At 35.9% G+C, this 13,748-nt stretch overlaps 1 protein-coding gene across 1 annotated transcript in view; it reads right to left on the bottom strand.

Annotated features, from left to right (window-relative positions):
- Positions 1-6,021: 6,021 nt before the first annotated feature.
- Positions 6,022-13,748, bottom strand: part of LOC127455903 (gigaxonin-like) — a 30,334-nt gene continuing 22,607 nt past the window's right edge. The window contains exon 12 of the mRNA XM_051724080.1: positions 6,022-13,351. Within this exon, the coding sequence (XP_051580040.1) occupies positions 13,170-13,351 (182 nt within the window). The 3' untranslated portion in view covers positions 6,022-13,169. The remainder of the gene's footprint in view (positions 13,352-13,748) is intronic.

Genomic DNA, 13,748 nt, shown 5'->3' with positions numbered 1-13,748 from the left:
GAGCAATCTGTCCAGTGGAACACAAGCTTTCGTAAATTATACGCAGTTCAGCTGGATAAAGGCTGATTTGACAACATTTGAATGTCACCTAAATGTAAAAAAAAAAAAAAAAAAAAAAAAAAAATTGACTGAATGAGATCAGGGTAGACTGGATCTAACTGTCACAATTTTACTACAGGGTTATTTTACTCTATAGACACATCTTTAAGTCTTGAATACAAAACAAGCTATTGAACATTTCACCTTTATTGCCCAGGAAAAAGATACAATTAATTTAACACACACTGACCTTTTGTGACCAATGCTCCTACAGCGGGGTAAGTCTGCTTGTATTTAAAATGCATTATGGGCTATTTAGGCTTTCTGCTCATTTTAGGTAGTAAAGCCATTTTGAAATGCACAGCAATTCATGACAGTAAAAATTGGAAGGGTAACTAAGAAATACGTATATCAAACCATTTGTGGTAAACAAAATTGTAATGAATGAATTCTTTAAAATTACAACATAAACATGTGAAAAACTCCCCCAGCCTGACCTTTATATGAAAAATGCCCACACCTTGAGTACACAGTTCAGCTTTTCGATTAAAATCTACCATCAATCTACCAAAATCTACCCTGACCCTAACCCGGTCTTAATATATCCCAATGTGGTTTCATTGTGGTTACTTGTTTACCCAACAGCTATTAAAAATATATTATTATTACAATTTTAGTCTTGTATATTAGATACAATTCACAAAAAGTGGGCAAATTTAAAGGGGTCATGTCATGAGGAATCACATTTTCCTAGACATTTTAACATATAAGAGGTCTTTCTACCATAAAAACATTGTCAATTTCAGAATTTAGAACTTAATCCCCAATGCAATAAAAGCATTAAATGAAACCAAGCTGCAAAATGCCTTGTTCTCTACTTCCCTATGTCACTAGGGGGTACATTAATTTATGACCGCCTCTACAGCTCAAAAACATCAACGCCTACTTCACATCATCGCACCCTTGGCCCGCTCTCTGGTGCTTCAGTTCGTAAACTGAGAGTGAAGGACCAACAAGGCCTACTGTAACCTAACTATTCCTTACCACTAAAAGGGACCCATCTGGACTATTTTCAATTATTTTTGTATTTAAACATGCACTAGACAGACTTCTTTGACCACTTAATACATATCTTGCGCCACTTTTAAAAGATGCAGTGTCAAGTTACAACCCTGAAGAGGGGATGTTCAACAAAATGTTCATTCGCCCATCTGTGCTATTTTTAATTGTTGGTGTATGAAAACAATGGTATTTGACCATTTAGATGTGTTTCCGGCAGAATGATACTGGAAAATGGATGTGTGTGCGTAGTTTACACCGTGCTTTGAACTCTGTATGTCACGTGGATGTGTCTTCAGTGTATTTCAGCATGGATTGCTTGTGAACAGTCATAAAACAATTCAAGCTTTGCAAAGGCACTGTTATTGAAGGATGGGGCAGTTAAAACACTTGGAACCGATGCAAAACAGTAAGTAAAAAGTTCATTTAAGAATATTTCAAATGTTATGACTTGTTTGATAGTTTATGGAGCTGACACCCTGTTTACACCGGGCACGTCCATTGACATGACGCAACGGCTTGAGACTGTATACACTGAGTGTGTCAACACAAATTTTCTAAACCATTTATTTGTGTTGATGGCAGTAGTAGCACTAGCCATGCAGCGCAAAATGGAACGGGACATGCGTTTACTGTCGGCGCAACGTGCCGCAACGGACCCTTCCATGGTAGACAGCATCATTGATTGTAATGGGTTCTATTGCTTTTGATGTGACACGACTCTCGGGTCTGGTGTGGTGTGAGTGTTAACAGTTGTGCTTGAGATGAGCAGTTTAATATATTCAGATGCATTGTGTTGAATGTGCGTTATGTGTAACCCCTGAAATTTAATTTTACAATGTTGTGGAGCTTGTTCATTCTCTTTCGATTGAGTTTTAAAAATAGCTGAATTTGAGGGGCTGCACAATGTAAGCCAATCATAACAGTGGGTGTTTACGTTGAAATTCTAGGGAGGCACTTAGGCCAAAACTGAGCGTTTCAGACAAATGGCCAATGACAGGGTGAAAACTGATCATATATTACTAAATAATGACAGTTTTAATGAAATAAATAAATAAATGTTACTAACATTATCAATGGACCTCAGGGAAGATAATAAAACAAAACAAAAAAAAGAGCATTTCATGACCCCTTTAAGATAGTTGTATACAGTATATAACATACAAATACTGTATACAACCATACCATATACTGTATATCTACCAATAGAGAAACAAACATTTATGCAACTGGATATTTTACTCAAAACATAGATGCTGAAATATAGCCATTTAATATAGGCCTATATGCTTCAAAGTATGTTTGTATATGTGATTAATTTTAGATTTTACCATTGTGTACCAATAGAACGGAAGGAATATGCTTATAAAATTAAGAAGTTTGAAATTCCTCTCATTGCGTTTTAGTTAACAGGACTCTTTTCGACTTTTGTTTGCCTTAAACTGCAATGTCTGAAAATAAATAGGCCCACATTTGGTCATTTGTGTTGGGTATTTATTCAACTAGGATATTTCTCTTGACCGCTCACATTTCTCATTAACTGCACGAGATTACTTGGGACGACGCAGTAAGCAGGGCAACCCACCCTCCAAACAACACTCCCATGCCTAGAACAACTTTGTTACTGTGCTTGTAATCTTTATTTATGCATTGGTGACAACATATCTTTTCAGCAAGAGCTGTGACAGTGCAGAGAAAATAACCAAAACCAACAGAAACAGTGTTTGTTCATACACCTACTGTACAAATTCAAAGCATAAAACCTTTAATTCAAATACACCAATGTTCAGAGATGTAAAATGACTTATGAAATGTCAGTAAGGTAAAGGGAAGTGAGATTCTTATCTTCTCTCTCATTCTGTCATAGATTACAATGCATATACTAGTGATTATAGTGCAATATAAATTTGACCCGTGGCTTATCTGACTCTTCTGCTATGGGTTTAGTGTCCTAAAACTGTAATTCTTAACTAGGGGTACATGTAACCCAAGGGGTACATAAAAAAGGATAGTTCTCCCAAAAAAATTACAGTCCCGTCATTTACCCAAATGACTTCCTTTCTTTCATGGAACACAAAAGGAGATGTTAGGCCTTAGTCACCATTTCCTTTCATTGCATATTTTTTACATATACAATAAAAGTGAATGGGGACTGAAGTTTTGCCAAACATCTCCTTTTGTGTTCTACTGCTAAAGGAAATTCATATGGGGTTGGAACAATATAAGGGTGAGTAAAAGATGACATATTTTTCAATTTGGGGTGAACTATCCCTTTAAACATGTTCCAGGAGGCTCTTGGACAGATTATGATTTTGTTTTGAAAAATTACGACTTTAAAATATGTGGGCTTTCAATGGATTAAAATAAATAATTGATTAATAAATAATCTCATGATTTTAGCAAAACATATGTACTACTTTGCGAGTCAGTTTTTTACCCACAGTATTGATTATTTTTTTAAAGTGAATAATAATATTAATCAAAATGCTAAATGATATCTAGTATAATATGAACACATTTCTGATTTGAGGTTGATGACAGTACTTGAGCCTTAATGATGAGGGGTTTTGGGGGTACATAAGACAAGAAGGTTGGGAAACACTGTGCTAAAAGATATTCCTTGGTGTACCATGTCACTGGCACAAAAATATAACAAATTACTTTTTAAATGGCCTCCATTCCTAATGACATAGTTGGAGAGGATGGGACCACTAAATTTTACACTGACTATTATGCTGATACACAAAGTGTGTACATTTCGGAGACAATGATATCACCACCTCAAGGACTGATACTAGCCTGATTAATCCCTGGAGGAAGATCTGAACATTCAAGCACGCTGGCCTGCCTTTTGCTGACAACTTTTTTCTAAGTACAGTTGCTGGTATAAAGGTATAATATGCCTGCTGGGAATACTGTGGTAAAAGTGCTGTGTAAGCAACCAAAATTACAGAAGAAAAGCAATCTGCATCACTTGATTTACAATTCAAGTGATGCATTTCCCATCAACAAGGAAATGAATCAGGCCTACCAGATCATATGCAGTCATGATGCAATTCACCATGACTTTAAACGTGGTCACGTAACTGACTGCGGTACACTAAACAGAGGAAGTCTCTTGTTTTTGGCTTGCTTGGGCCCCAAATAATATTTGGACATAGAATGTCATTGCATTATACAGTGCATCCGGAAAGTATTCACAGCGCTTCACTTTTTCCACATTTTGTCATGTTACAGCCTTATTCCAAAATGGATTAAATTCATCATTTTCCTCAAAATTCTACAAACAATACCCTATAATGACAATCATGAAAGAAGTTTGTTTGAAATCTTTGCAAATTTATTAAAAATAAAAAACAAAAAAAATAAAATAAAATCACGTGTATCAGTATTCACAGCCTTTGCCATGACACTCAAAATTGAGCTCAGGTGCATCCTGTTTCCACTGATCATCCCTGAGATGTTTCTACAACTTGATTGGAGTCCACCTGTGGTAAAATCAGTTGATTGGACATGATTTGGAAAGGCACACACCTGTCTATATAAGGTCCCACAGTTAACAGTGCATTTCAGAGCACAAACCAAGCCATGAAGTCCAAGGAATTGTCTGTAGACCTCCGAGACAGGATTATATCGAGGCACAGATCTGGGGAAGGGTACAGAAAAATTTCTGCAGCATTGAAGGTCCCAATGAGCACAGTGGCCTCCATTATCCGTAAATGGAAGAAGTTTGGAACCACCAGGACTCTTCCTAGAGCTGGCCGCCTGGCCAAACTGAGCGATCGGGGGAGAAGGGCCTTTGTCAGGGAGGTGACCAAGAACCTGATGGTCACTCTGACAGAGCTCCAGCATTTCTCTGTGGAGAGAGGAGAAACTTCCAGAAGAACAACCATCTCTGCAGCACGCCACCAATCAGGCCTGTATGGTAGAGTGGCCATACGGAAGCCACTCCTCAGTAAAAGGCACATGACAGCCCACCTGGAGTTTGCCAAAAGGCACCTGAAGGACTCTCAGACCATGAGAAACAAAGATTGAACTCTTTGGCCTGAATGGCAAGCGTCATGTCTGGAGGAAACCAGGCACCACTCATCACCTGGCCAATACCATCCCTACAGTGAAGCATGGTGGTGGCAGCATCATGCTGTGGGGATGTTTTTCAGCAGCAGGAACTGGGAGACTAGTCAGGATCGAGGGAAAGATGAATGCAGCAATGTACAGAGACAACCTTGATGAAAACCTGCTCCAGAGCGCTCTGGACCTCAGACTGGGGCGAAGGTTCATCTTCCAACAGGACAACGACCCTAAGCACACAGCCAAGATAACAAAGGAGTGGCTCTGGGACAACTCTGTGAATGTCCTTGAGTGGCCCAGCCAGAGCCCAGACTTGAACCCGATTGAACATCTCTGGCGAGATCTGAAAATGGCTGTGCACCGACACTCCCCATCCAACCTGATGGAGCTTGAGAGGTCCTGCAAAGAAGAATGGGAGAAACTGCCCAAAAATAGGTGTGCCAAGCTTGTAGCATCATACTCAAAAAGACTTGAGGCTGTAATTGGTGCCAAAGGAGCTTCAACAAAGTATTGAGCAAAGGCTGTGAATACTTGTGTACATGTGATTTTTTGTTGTTTTTTTTTTTTGTTTTTTTTAAGACATTTGCAAAGATTTCAAAAAAACTTCTTTCACGTTGTCATTATGGGGTATTGTTTGTAGAATTTTGATGAAAATAATGAATTTAATCCATTTTGGAATAAAGCTGTAACATAACAAAATGTGGAAAAAGTGAAGCGCTGTGAATACTTTCCGGATGCACTGTATAACATTAACAAAATGTAAAACCAAATGGCATTTGTTTTAAAGAAATAAAGCATAAATGCATTTTTAAAGCAATCCATTTCACAAAAAAAAAAAAAAAAAAGTTTTAGGTTTCAAATGATAAAACACTAGATATATTGTTCAAAATTACACTATAAAAAGGATTTATGCAGGTTGGTCAGTTTACTTAATTAAAATGAACTAATGCAATCCACATTCAAATGTCAAATTTAATCCATTTGAGTGTGGACTAAATGAATACTTTTTGTAGCATTGATGAAACTGGACAGGGGATTTCCATTTCCCAGCATGGGACTGGATGGGGTGGACGAAAGTTGAAATTAAGTGTTATTTTATGCATTTTTGAGTAAGATGAGAATCGGAGCAGATAAATTAATGTTTAATGTTCTGTTCTATTGGTATTTAAAAAGAGTGTCTGTTAGGCTGGAGTTTTGAGGGTTACCATTGTGGTGAAGTATGGCGCATGTGCTTAGTTTGAGGACAGACTTTCACTTTCAAATGATGTTTGATTTGAGTGCTGCTTAGCTCTCTGCTATCAAATTGACAGTATACTTTTTCACCTGGCATATACTGTACTAATAATTAATAAATTTAGTTGGACCAACATAAGAAAATTAAATTAAACATGAGTAAATTTAGTCTGATGAACCTAATAAAGTTGAGTTAAACTACTATAGTACATTGATTTGACCTAATTCAACTAAATAATGTAGGCTGAATGAAACTGACTTAATTTGAATGAAAGAAATTAAATTGCTTTTAAAATAAATTCTCAAATGAAATTAAGGGTAATGACTTCATTTTTTATGTATTTGGACACTTTTACAATGTGAACTACACCTGTGGTTACTCTGCTAGGGCACCTGTGTGAACTTGAGAGGAACTGAGTTTATGCATCTATGCAAAAGTCACCTTGGGAATAGATAGTTAAATTATTAGCAAAAAAACTGCTCATAAAAGCGAAGTGAGTTCTGAGAAAAGGTCTTTCATCATTTGTGTGCAGATACAACATGGTTTGATATTTTGTTATTTAATGCAATGAAATTCATGCAGACTAAATGAAACAAGACGTACTTCTTGCTGTGGTCTTTTTGTAAACGGTCACTGTTGCATTGCTCTGACCAATAATAATAATAAAAAAAAGCTCTTTATCATGTGTTTGACCAAATATGCAATACCCATTCACAAACTGTAAATATAGAGTCACATGTTGTGACCGAAAGTGAAACAGCTGTCTGTGGTTGGTTGGTTCTCTGATGATGAAGTCTTTACAGGAAAACCCTCCAGTATGCAAATCATTTTCTTTTCTCCCATACATCTTGGGCAGTCTATAAAAATGCTGTCAATTGTAAGTTAGAAGTTATATTCATTCTTATGGGCAAGAACGGTCATGATGCTTTTTATGACAATGACTTGCACAGAGATGGTTTACGTTAGAAAATCTGCTTTTTCATTTATACATTTGGCAGATATTCCACATTTACAGTGAGATCCAAAGGTTTTCATTTGGAAGAGTTTGATGTTGGAAAATGTAGCATTTTTTTAATTTGACAAGATTTAAAATTATTTTATTTTTTTTACATAGTATTATAGCATCATAAAATGAACACGAAACTCAGATTTTATTAGTATTTCATATGTCTCCCTTTTGCTATAATGACGACATGCACTTGAGCTGGCATGGATTCCACAAGATTATGCAAAACCTGTTGATTCATGTTTCCCAGCATGATTTGAGAATGTTCCACAGAATATCTTGTGTGCTTCAATAAAAGAAAGTAAATCTGACCTTTTGTACAGTATAAAGGAGTGAACATGGTCAATGTCACAAATTTGCTGATGGAAATGTGTGACCGATCTTATTTATTTCTTATTCATTTTCAGTCATTTGTTTGTTTTAAACATTTTAAATTGTAAAACTTTATGTCCAGGTTTCAAATAGATTTTGAATCCCAAATTTTCAACGTGGATTTTTGAACCGCACTGCATCCAAACATGCAGTATTTCCACATTTTCAAAGCGACTTTCCCTGGGAATTGAATTCTTGACCTTGGCATTGCTGGCACTATGCTTTACAACTTCAGCTACAATCTTATAATCAAATCTTTAATTTAAAACATTGCACTGAATGAAAAAAACATTTCAGTCCATGTATACTTGCAGGATTTTCAGAGATCCTGATAGGATTGCTTTTAACAGATGGACATCAACATACGTTTCTGGTCAACCCTATTTTATTTTATATTCAGGATTTTTTTGTGGACAGGGCCGTGGGTCAAAAAGGACATGTTTAGACCCCACACACCTAGTCTGAACCAGGAGAAACCCAGTGTCTGTCCAAACAACACTAGCTACCCATCAGTGTCATAAGACCTCTGGTTAAATTACGTGCCATCATGTGAGCGGCCCAGTTTGAGAGAATTTACTCCATCCTGTTTATCTTCAGTAATCCTGTTAATAATGCGCCTGTCCCGCACTGTTTATTCATACAAACACACATGACACAACATGTTCGTACACATCAAACACATCATCATTTACACCACAAAAAAAAAAAAAAAAAAAAAAAATCCAACCTTTGGTAACATACCAGAGTTATGCAACAATCCACAAATTACTAAATTCCTCACGAGTTTCAGTTTTACGAGAGGTTGGCTTGCCGCTTGTGTACTCAGTGAATACTGTACTCACTACATTGTCATTCTGCCTGAAGGAAGGATTTTTGCTCTTGCTAACATTTACTTGTAATAACGGAGGGGAATCTATAATATTTACAAATAAAAAGTTCAAAAGGGGAAAAATTTAAAAGGGTCTGATCAAGGTAAACTGGCATTCTCAAAGCTAGTATGAATGCAAAATATTTGCATTTATGCCATTTATCATTGTATTAGTGAATGGCATGAAAAAAAAAAAAAGAGTCTATTTTCACCCCAAAATCAAAGGAAAAAATAAATGCACAATATTTTGCATTAAGAAAATCCAGTCTATTTTAGAGCCATTATTATTTTTGCAGTTTTATTTTCATGAAAATTAAGCACATTTCACCCAAAAGTTCTCATTGCCATTACTGTAATACAATGACAGAGAGAGAGACAGAAGTTTAAATAAATAATTAATTTAAATGTTTTTATTTTGGGCGGGGTCAATATTTGTCTTTATTTTAATGACAAAATGATATAATATAATATATACAGTATATATTTGTTTTGATTTTGGGGTGAAATTTGACCCAGACGTGTTCTTGAAATGTTGAGACATTTACCAGTTTATAACTGCAATTCTTTAAAGGAAAAGTTCCCCCCAAAATTAGAATTCTCTCAAAATGTACTCACCCTCATGCCATACCAGATGTGTATGACTTTCTTCTGCTGAACACAAAGATTTTTAGAAGAATATTTTAGCTCTGTAAGTCCATACAATGCAAGTGAATGGTGACCAAAATTTTGAAGTTCCAAAAAGCACATAAAGGCAGCATAAAAGTAATCCATAATACTCCAGTGGTTTAATCCACGTCTTCTGAAGCCTTTTTCACTGTACATCTTGCCACTGCAGTCTCTAGGCACAATCATGATTTCAAGCTCAATTACATTTCCCAGTGCATGCGCAGAGCCCTAGATGGTGCTAGTAAGAGTAATCAAGCTTGAAATTATGATCGCAAAGGTGACTGCTGATGTCAAGATTATAGTAATCTTATCATTACTATATATAGCGATCCAAAACTGACTGGATTGCTTCAAAAGACAAATTAAACCAATGGAGCTTCAAAATTTTGCTCACCATTCAACTGCATTGTATGGACCTACAGAGCTGAGATATTCTTCTAAAAATCTTCATTTGTGCTCTGTAGAATAAAGAAAGTCATACACATCTGAGATGGCATGAGGGTGAGTAAATGATGACAGAAATGTCATTTTTGGGTGAACAAGTTAGAATACAAATGTTTAGATTGTGTAAACAGTCTTAATTCTTTGTTTTATTTCTTGATTCACATCTAAAGGCTTCATGCAATTTTTTTTATAAACATGGAAAAGAAACAACAAGAACTTCTGCATCATATTTTATTGAGAGGCAGACAGATATTTCTACATTAGAGGCCAATTTAATAGCCATACTTGCTCGCCAAAACATCCATAAACATTAAATAAGTACAGAGTAAAACACCAGAATACCACTTTGCATTTGTTACATTTGATTAAATCACACTGTTCTGGCAGACATGAAATGTTTTAGTGTTTTGTGCAAATTGAGTCATGACAATGTTTATAATAAAGTGACTGTCTTGATCATTTCCTTGAGCAAGTATTGTGTATGGAGTCTTGGCCATGAACACATAGTTCTTGTATTCTGCAATCGGACAGTACTTTGGATCAACTTGAAATTAGATGTCAATAACAACTGCATTTTTTGTTATGATACAGAAAACACTGTTCCACTTAAACGTTGTTGCACAATGCATACCTTCTATCTAGTGACCAGTGCACTTGGTGTGGACGCCAAAAATAATAGTTGGCCCTAGTATTTTGTGTGTCTACATTCCTCTTCTTCAGGAAATCCTTGCTTTGGAATCATTTTTGACAAATGAGAGTGCCCAGTGTGTTCTATTCTATATTTCTGCTATTGGTGTGCATTTCCATGGTGGTGAATATGCAATGTTTGTCCCTTCAAATAGAACAGACAGCAGCAGCTAAATCATGCACAGAACAAATGGGGTCACCAGATGCCAAAAAACATCCACACTGACAGGAAAGCCAGTTCAGGGGTCATTCACAAAATACATCTCACCACATAAGGGTGAGAACTGCGACTTGCATCTATTTCTGACATGTTGTGGCTTTCAGAGTCCCTGGATATGAAACCAACAGCTAAATTTGATCAGATAAAATGGGCAGATTATAATATAGCCAGCCAGGCACATAAAATATGCAAACTTCCACCACCCTTGGTTGCCATTTTGACAATACAACACATCTGCCATTAGCTTAGTGTACATACTCTAAAACTCTTAATAGGGGCAGGTGTGATACTCTCACACACGTGTCAAATCAAAAACACATCTACGAATATTCTGTCATCATTTACTCACCATCAAGTTGATCTAAACCTGTATGGCTTTCTTCCATGGAACACAAAAGGAGATGTTAGGCAGAATGACAGACTCAGTCACCGTTCACTTTCATCATAAGGAGAATTTTTATTTTTGAATTTTTAACTATGACTGCCTAAGGTAACGTTAACGTTGACACTTCACAATAAGGTCCCATTTGTTAATATTAGTTAACATAAACTAACAATGAACAATACTTTTACAGCATTTATTAATCTTGTTTAATGTTAACTTCAACATAGTAATACATATTTTTAATCAAAAGTTGTATGTTAACATTAGTTAATGCACTATGAACTATCATGAACTAACAATGAACAATTTTATTTTTATTAACTAACATGAACAAAGATTAACACATTCTGTAATAATATACTGTTGATTGTTCATGATACCATTAACTAATATTAATGAATGGAACCTTATTGTCAAGTGTTAGCATGTTAACTTTTAAGATTAATTAAGTTTTTTTTTTTATGGCATTTATATAACACAATGCATTTAAGCTATTTGACATTAAAACTGCTTCATTCTGTTCTGTTTGCTTTCTAACAAATGGACTGCATAAGAACAGGACCATAGGTTTCTGTTTTCAATACACAAAACAATCTGTATTTACTAATTAAATATAGATGGCACTAACAAATGTAATGTAATTAAATGTAATTACCAGCCTTCATATTGCAAAACAAGTTTAAAATACAGTTAATGAGAAGGCCACCAATTAACTGAATGCCTTAGAAATTAATGCACTGCATTTTGAAATAAAATATATTTATGCAAATTTAAAAAGTGAAATTGCTATAATAAATGAAAAAAAAAAAAAAACACTAACAGTACTAATATTAAGACATCTTAAACCATTTCAGTAATCTGACACTCCTTCTCTACACTGATTGTACAGTAGACAGAAACTTTAGCAACAAATTATGTACCACTAGCCCTGATAAGTGTTTGATTTGTTCCCTTATTACTGCACCCACATTTAATACTCAACTATAACTGTATATAAAAGGCAACATTAACCTCCCTCACTAATTTTTAAGTGTTAGTTTAACAAGCAGCAGACAGGTAAATCCTATTTTAAACTGTTCAAATAAACCATTAAAACTGAAAACTGAGAACAGGCCCTATTCTACCAGTGTTTCCTGTGAATAGGAGTCAAAAATAAGGGTGGGAATTTTTAGGCATCTCATGATTCGATACGATTTTGATTCAGGGAGTCATAATCTGATTCCAAAATTATCCTTGATGAATCTCAGTTTTTCAGCAACAGCATATGCGTGCAAACCTTGTGTGAGAGAAGGTGGCTTGTTGCCAGATTCTGTGTAAATATTCTGCATTAAAGCCAGACTCAAATATATCTGCTCTGACCCACAAATAAAAATAAAATAAGCGGTATCATAAAGTAGTATCATAGGTGGCTCTGCGTCAATGAAAAAAAACGCATCAGAGAAGAGCAATCTTAAACTTTCTAGTTCTTAATCAACGTGCATCTTTTTTTCAATAGCTGTGCAAGAGAATGATCAACTTTAAAACACTCCATTCACTGTGTCTTGTGACATTGATTCCTGTGAAAAACATATTCAAAGATTATGAAAAAGAGAATTAGCTGGTTGTTTTACAAGACGTTGTAAAACGAAGCATGTTTTGAAGGCTCATGAGTTTGTTTGTTTGCATGAATAAGCATACCTTTTTGTGGCTGCTGATGCACCCTTCGCTTCATGTTTTTCCCAATACAGCGCATTGGATGGCACCTATCTTTATCTGTAACAGTCTCTCCTGTTTATGTTTTTCAATGAACACAATTATTAATAAGTAACTTAAAATTCAGATTATGACTTTTGGTGGACTGATTCAGAACACTTTGAAAAAAAAAAATCGTGAATCGATTTCCCCCCAGCCCACTCTTTGTCACAATCACTCAAAATAGAAAGGGAACATCCAATTCATTCCCTTACAAAAGACAACAAACATAAAAAAAAGCCCAGTTCATTCAACCCTTTTTCTTACTAAAACCAAACCTCAGCTGTAGCCACTTCAATTCCACAACCCCTGGCATCCTCCTCTATACCAGCAGATGACGGAGGAGTGACATAACGTAGGACTCAGTGGTGAGGATGTAAATTCTGTTTATGTGGACTGAACCCGGATCCGGAACTGGCCTTGTTGAAGCTGCAGGCGGAACAGTTTACAGTTGGCGATGCGTAGGGCGGCACAGCTCGTTTTACTCAGATCAGAAGGCATGAGTGGTCTGGTAGGGTGCCAGGTCCCTGTGCTTCTGCGGAACTCTCGGACATAGTCAAAACTAGTACCTGAAGACAAAAAAAAAAACTCAAGAAATATATATAACGTAGTAAGTATGCTCTACACAAACACAGGTATACCAGTTTGTGCGCTTAGCAGTTTTGGGGAGTAAGAAACTAAAAGTAGTGATACTAAAACATTTTACTACATTTTACATTAGCGCGACAGTATATCAGCAGTTTTCAAAATACTTTGCTACTAACCTGTTGTAAAAACAAATAATTTGCTAAAGGTTACATCGCTGTTTCTTCATCACATTGCACACGCAGCCTTATAATCCACCAAGTTGAGGCAATAAGCAAACATACTTTCCTAGACTATACTATCTCTCTCTCAAATAGTGTTGGGAAGATTTGTTTTAGTGAACTCTTTTTTTTTTTTTTTCAGAGAGTTCATTTGAATGAA

This window comes from Myxocyprinus asiaticus, chromosome 18, assembly GCF_019703515.2.
Source record: "Myxocyprinus asiaticus isolate MX2 ecotype Aquarium Trade chromosome 18, UBuf_Myxa_2, whole genome shotgun sequence".
Lineage (NCBI taxonomy): Eukaryota > Metazoa > Chordata > Actinopteri > Cypriniformes > Catostomidae > Myxocyprinus > Myxocyprinus asiaticus.
Note: the sequence above shows the minus strand (reverse complement) of the source record. Positions and strands in the feature narration are given on the sequence as shown.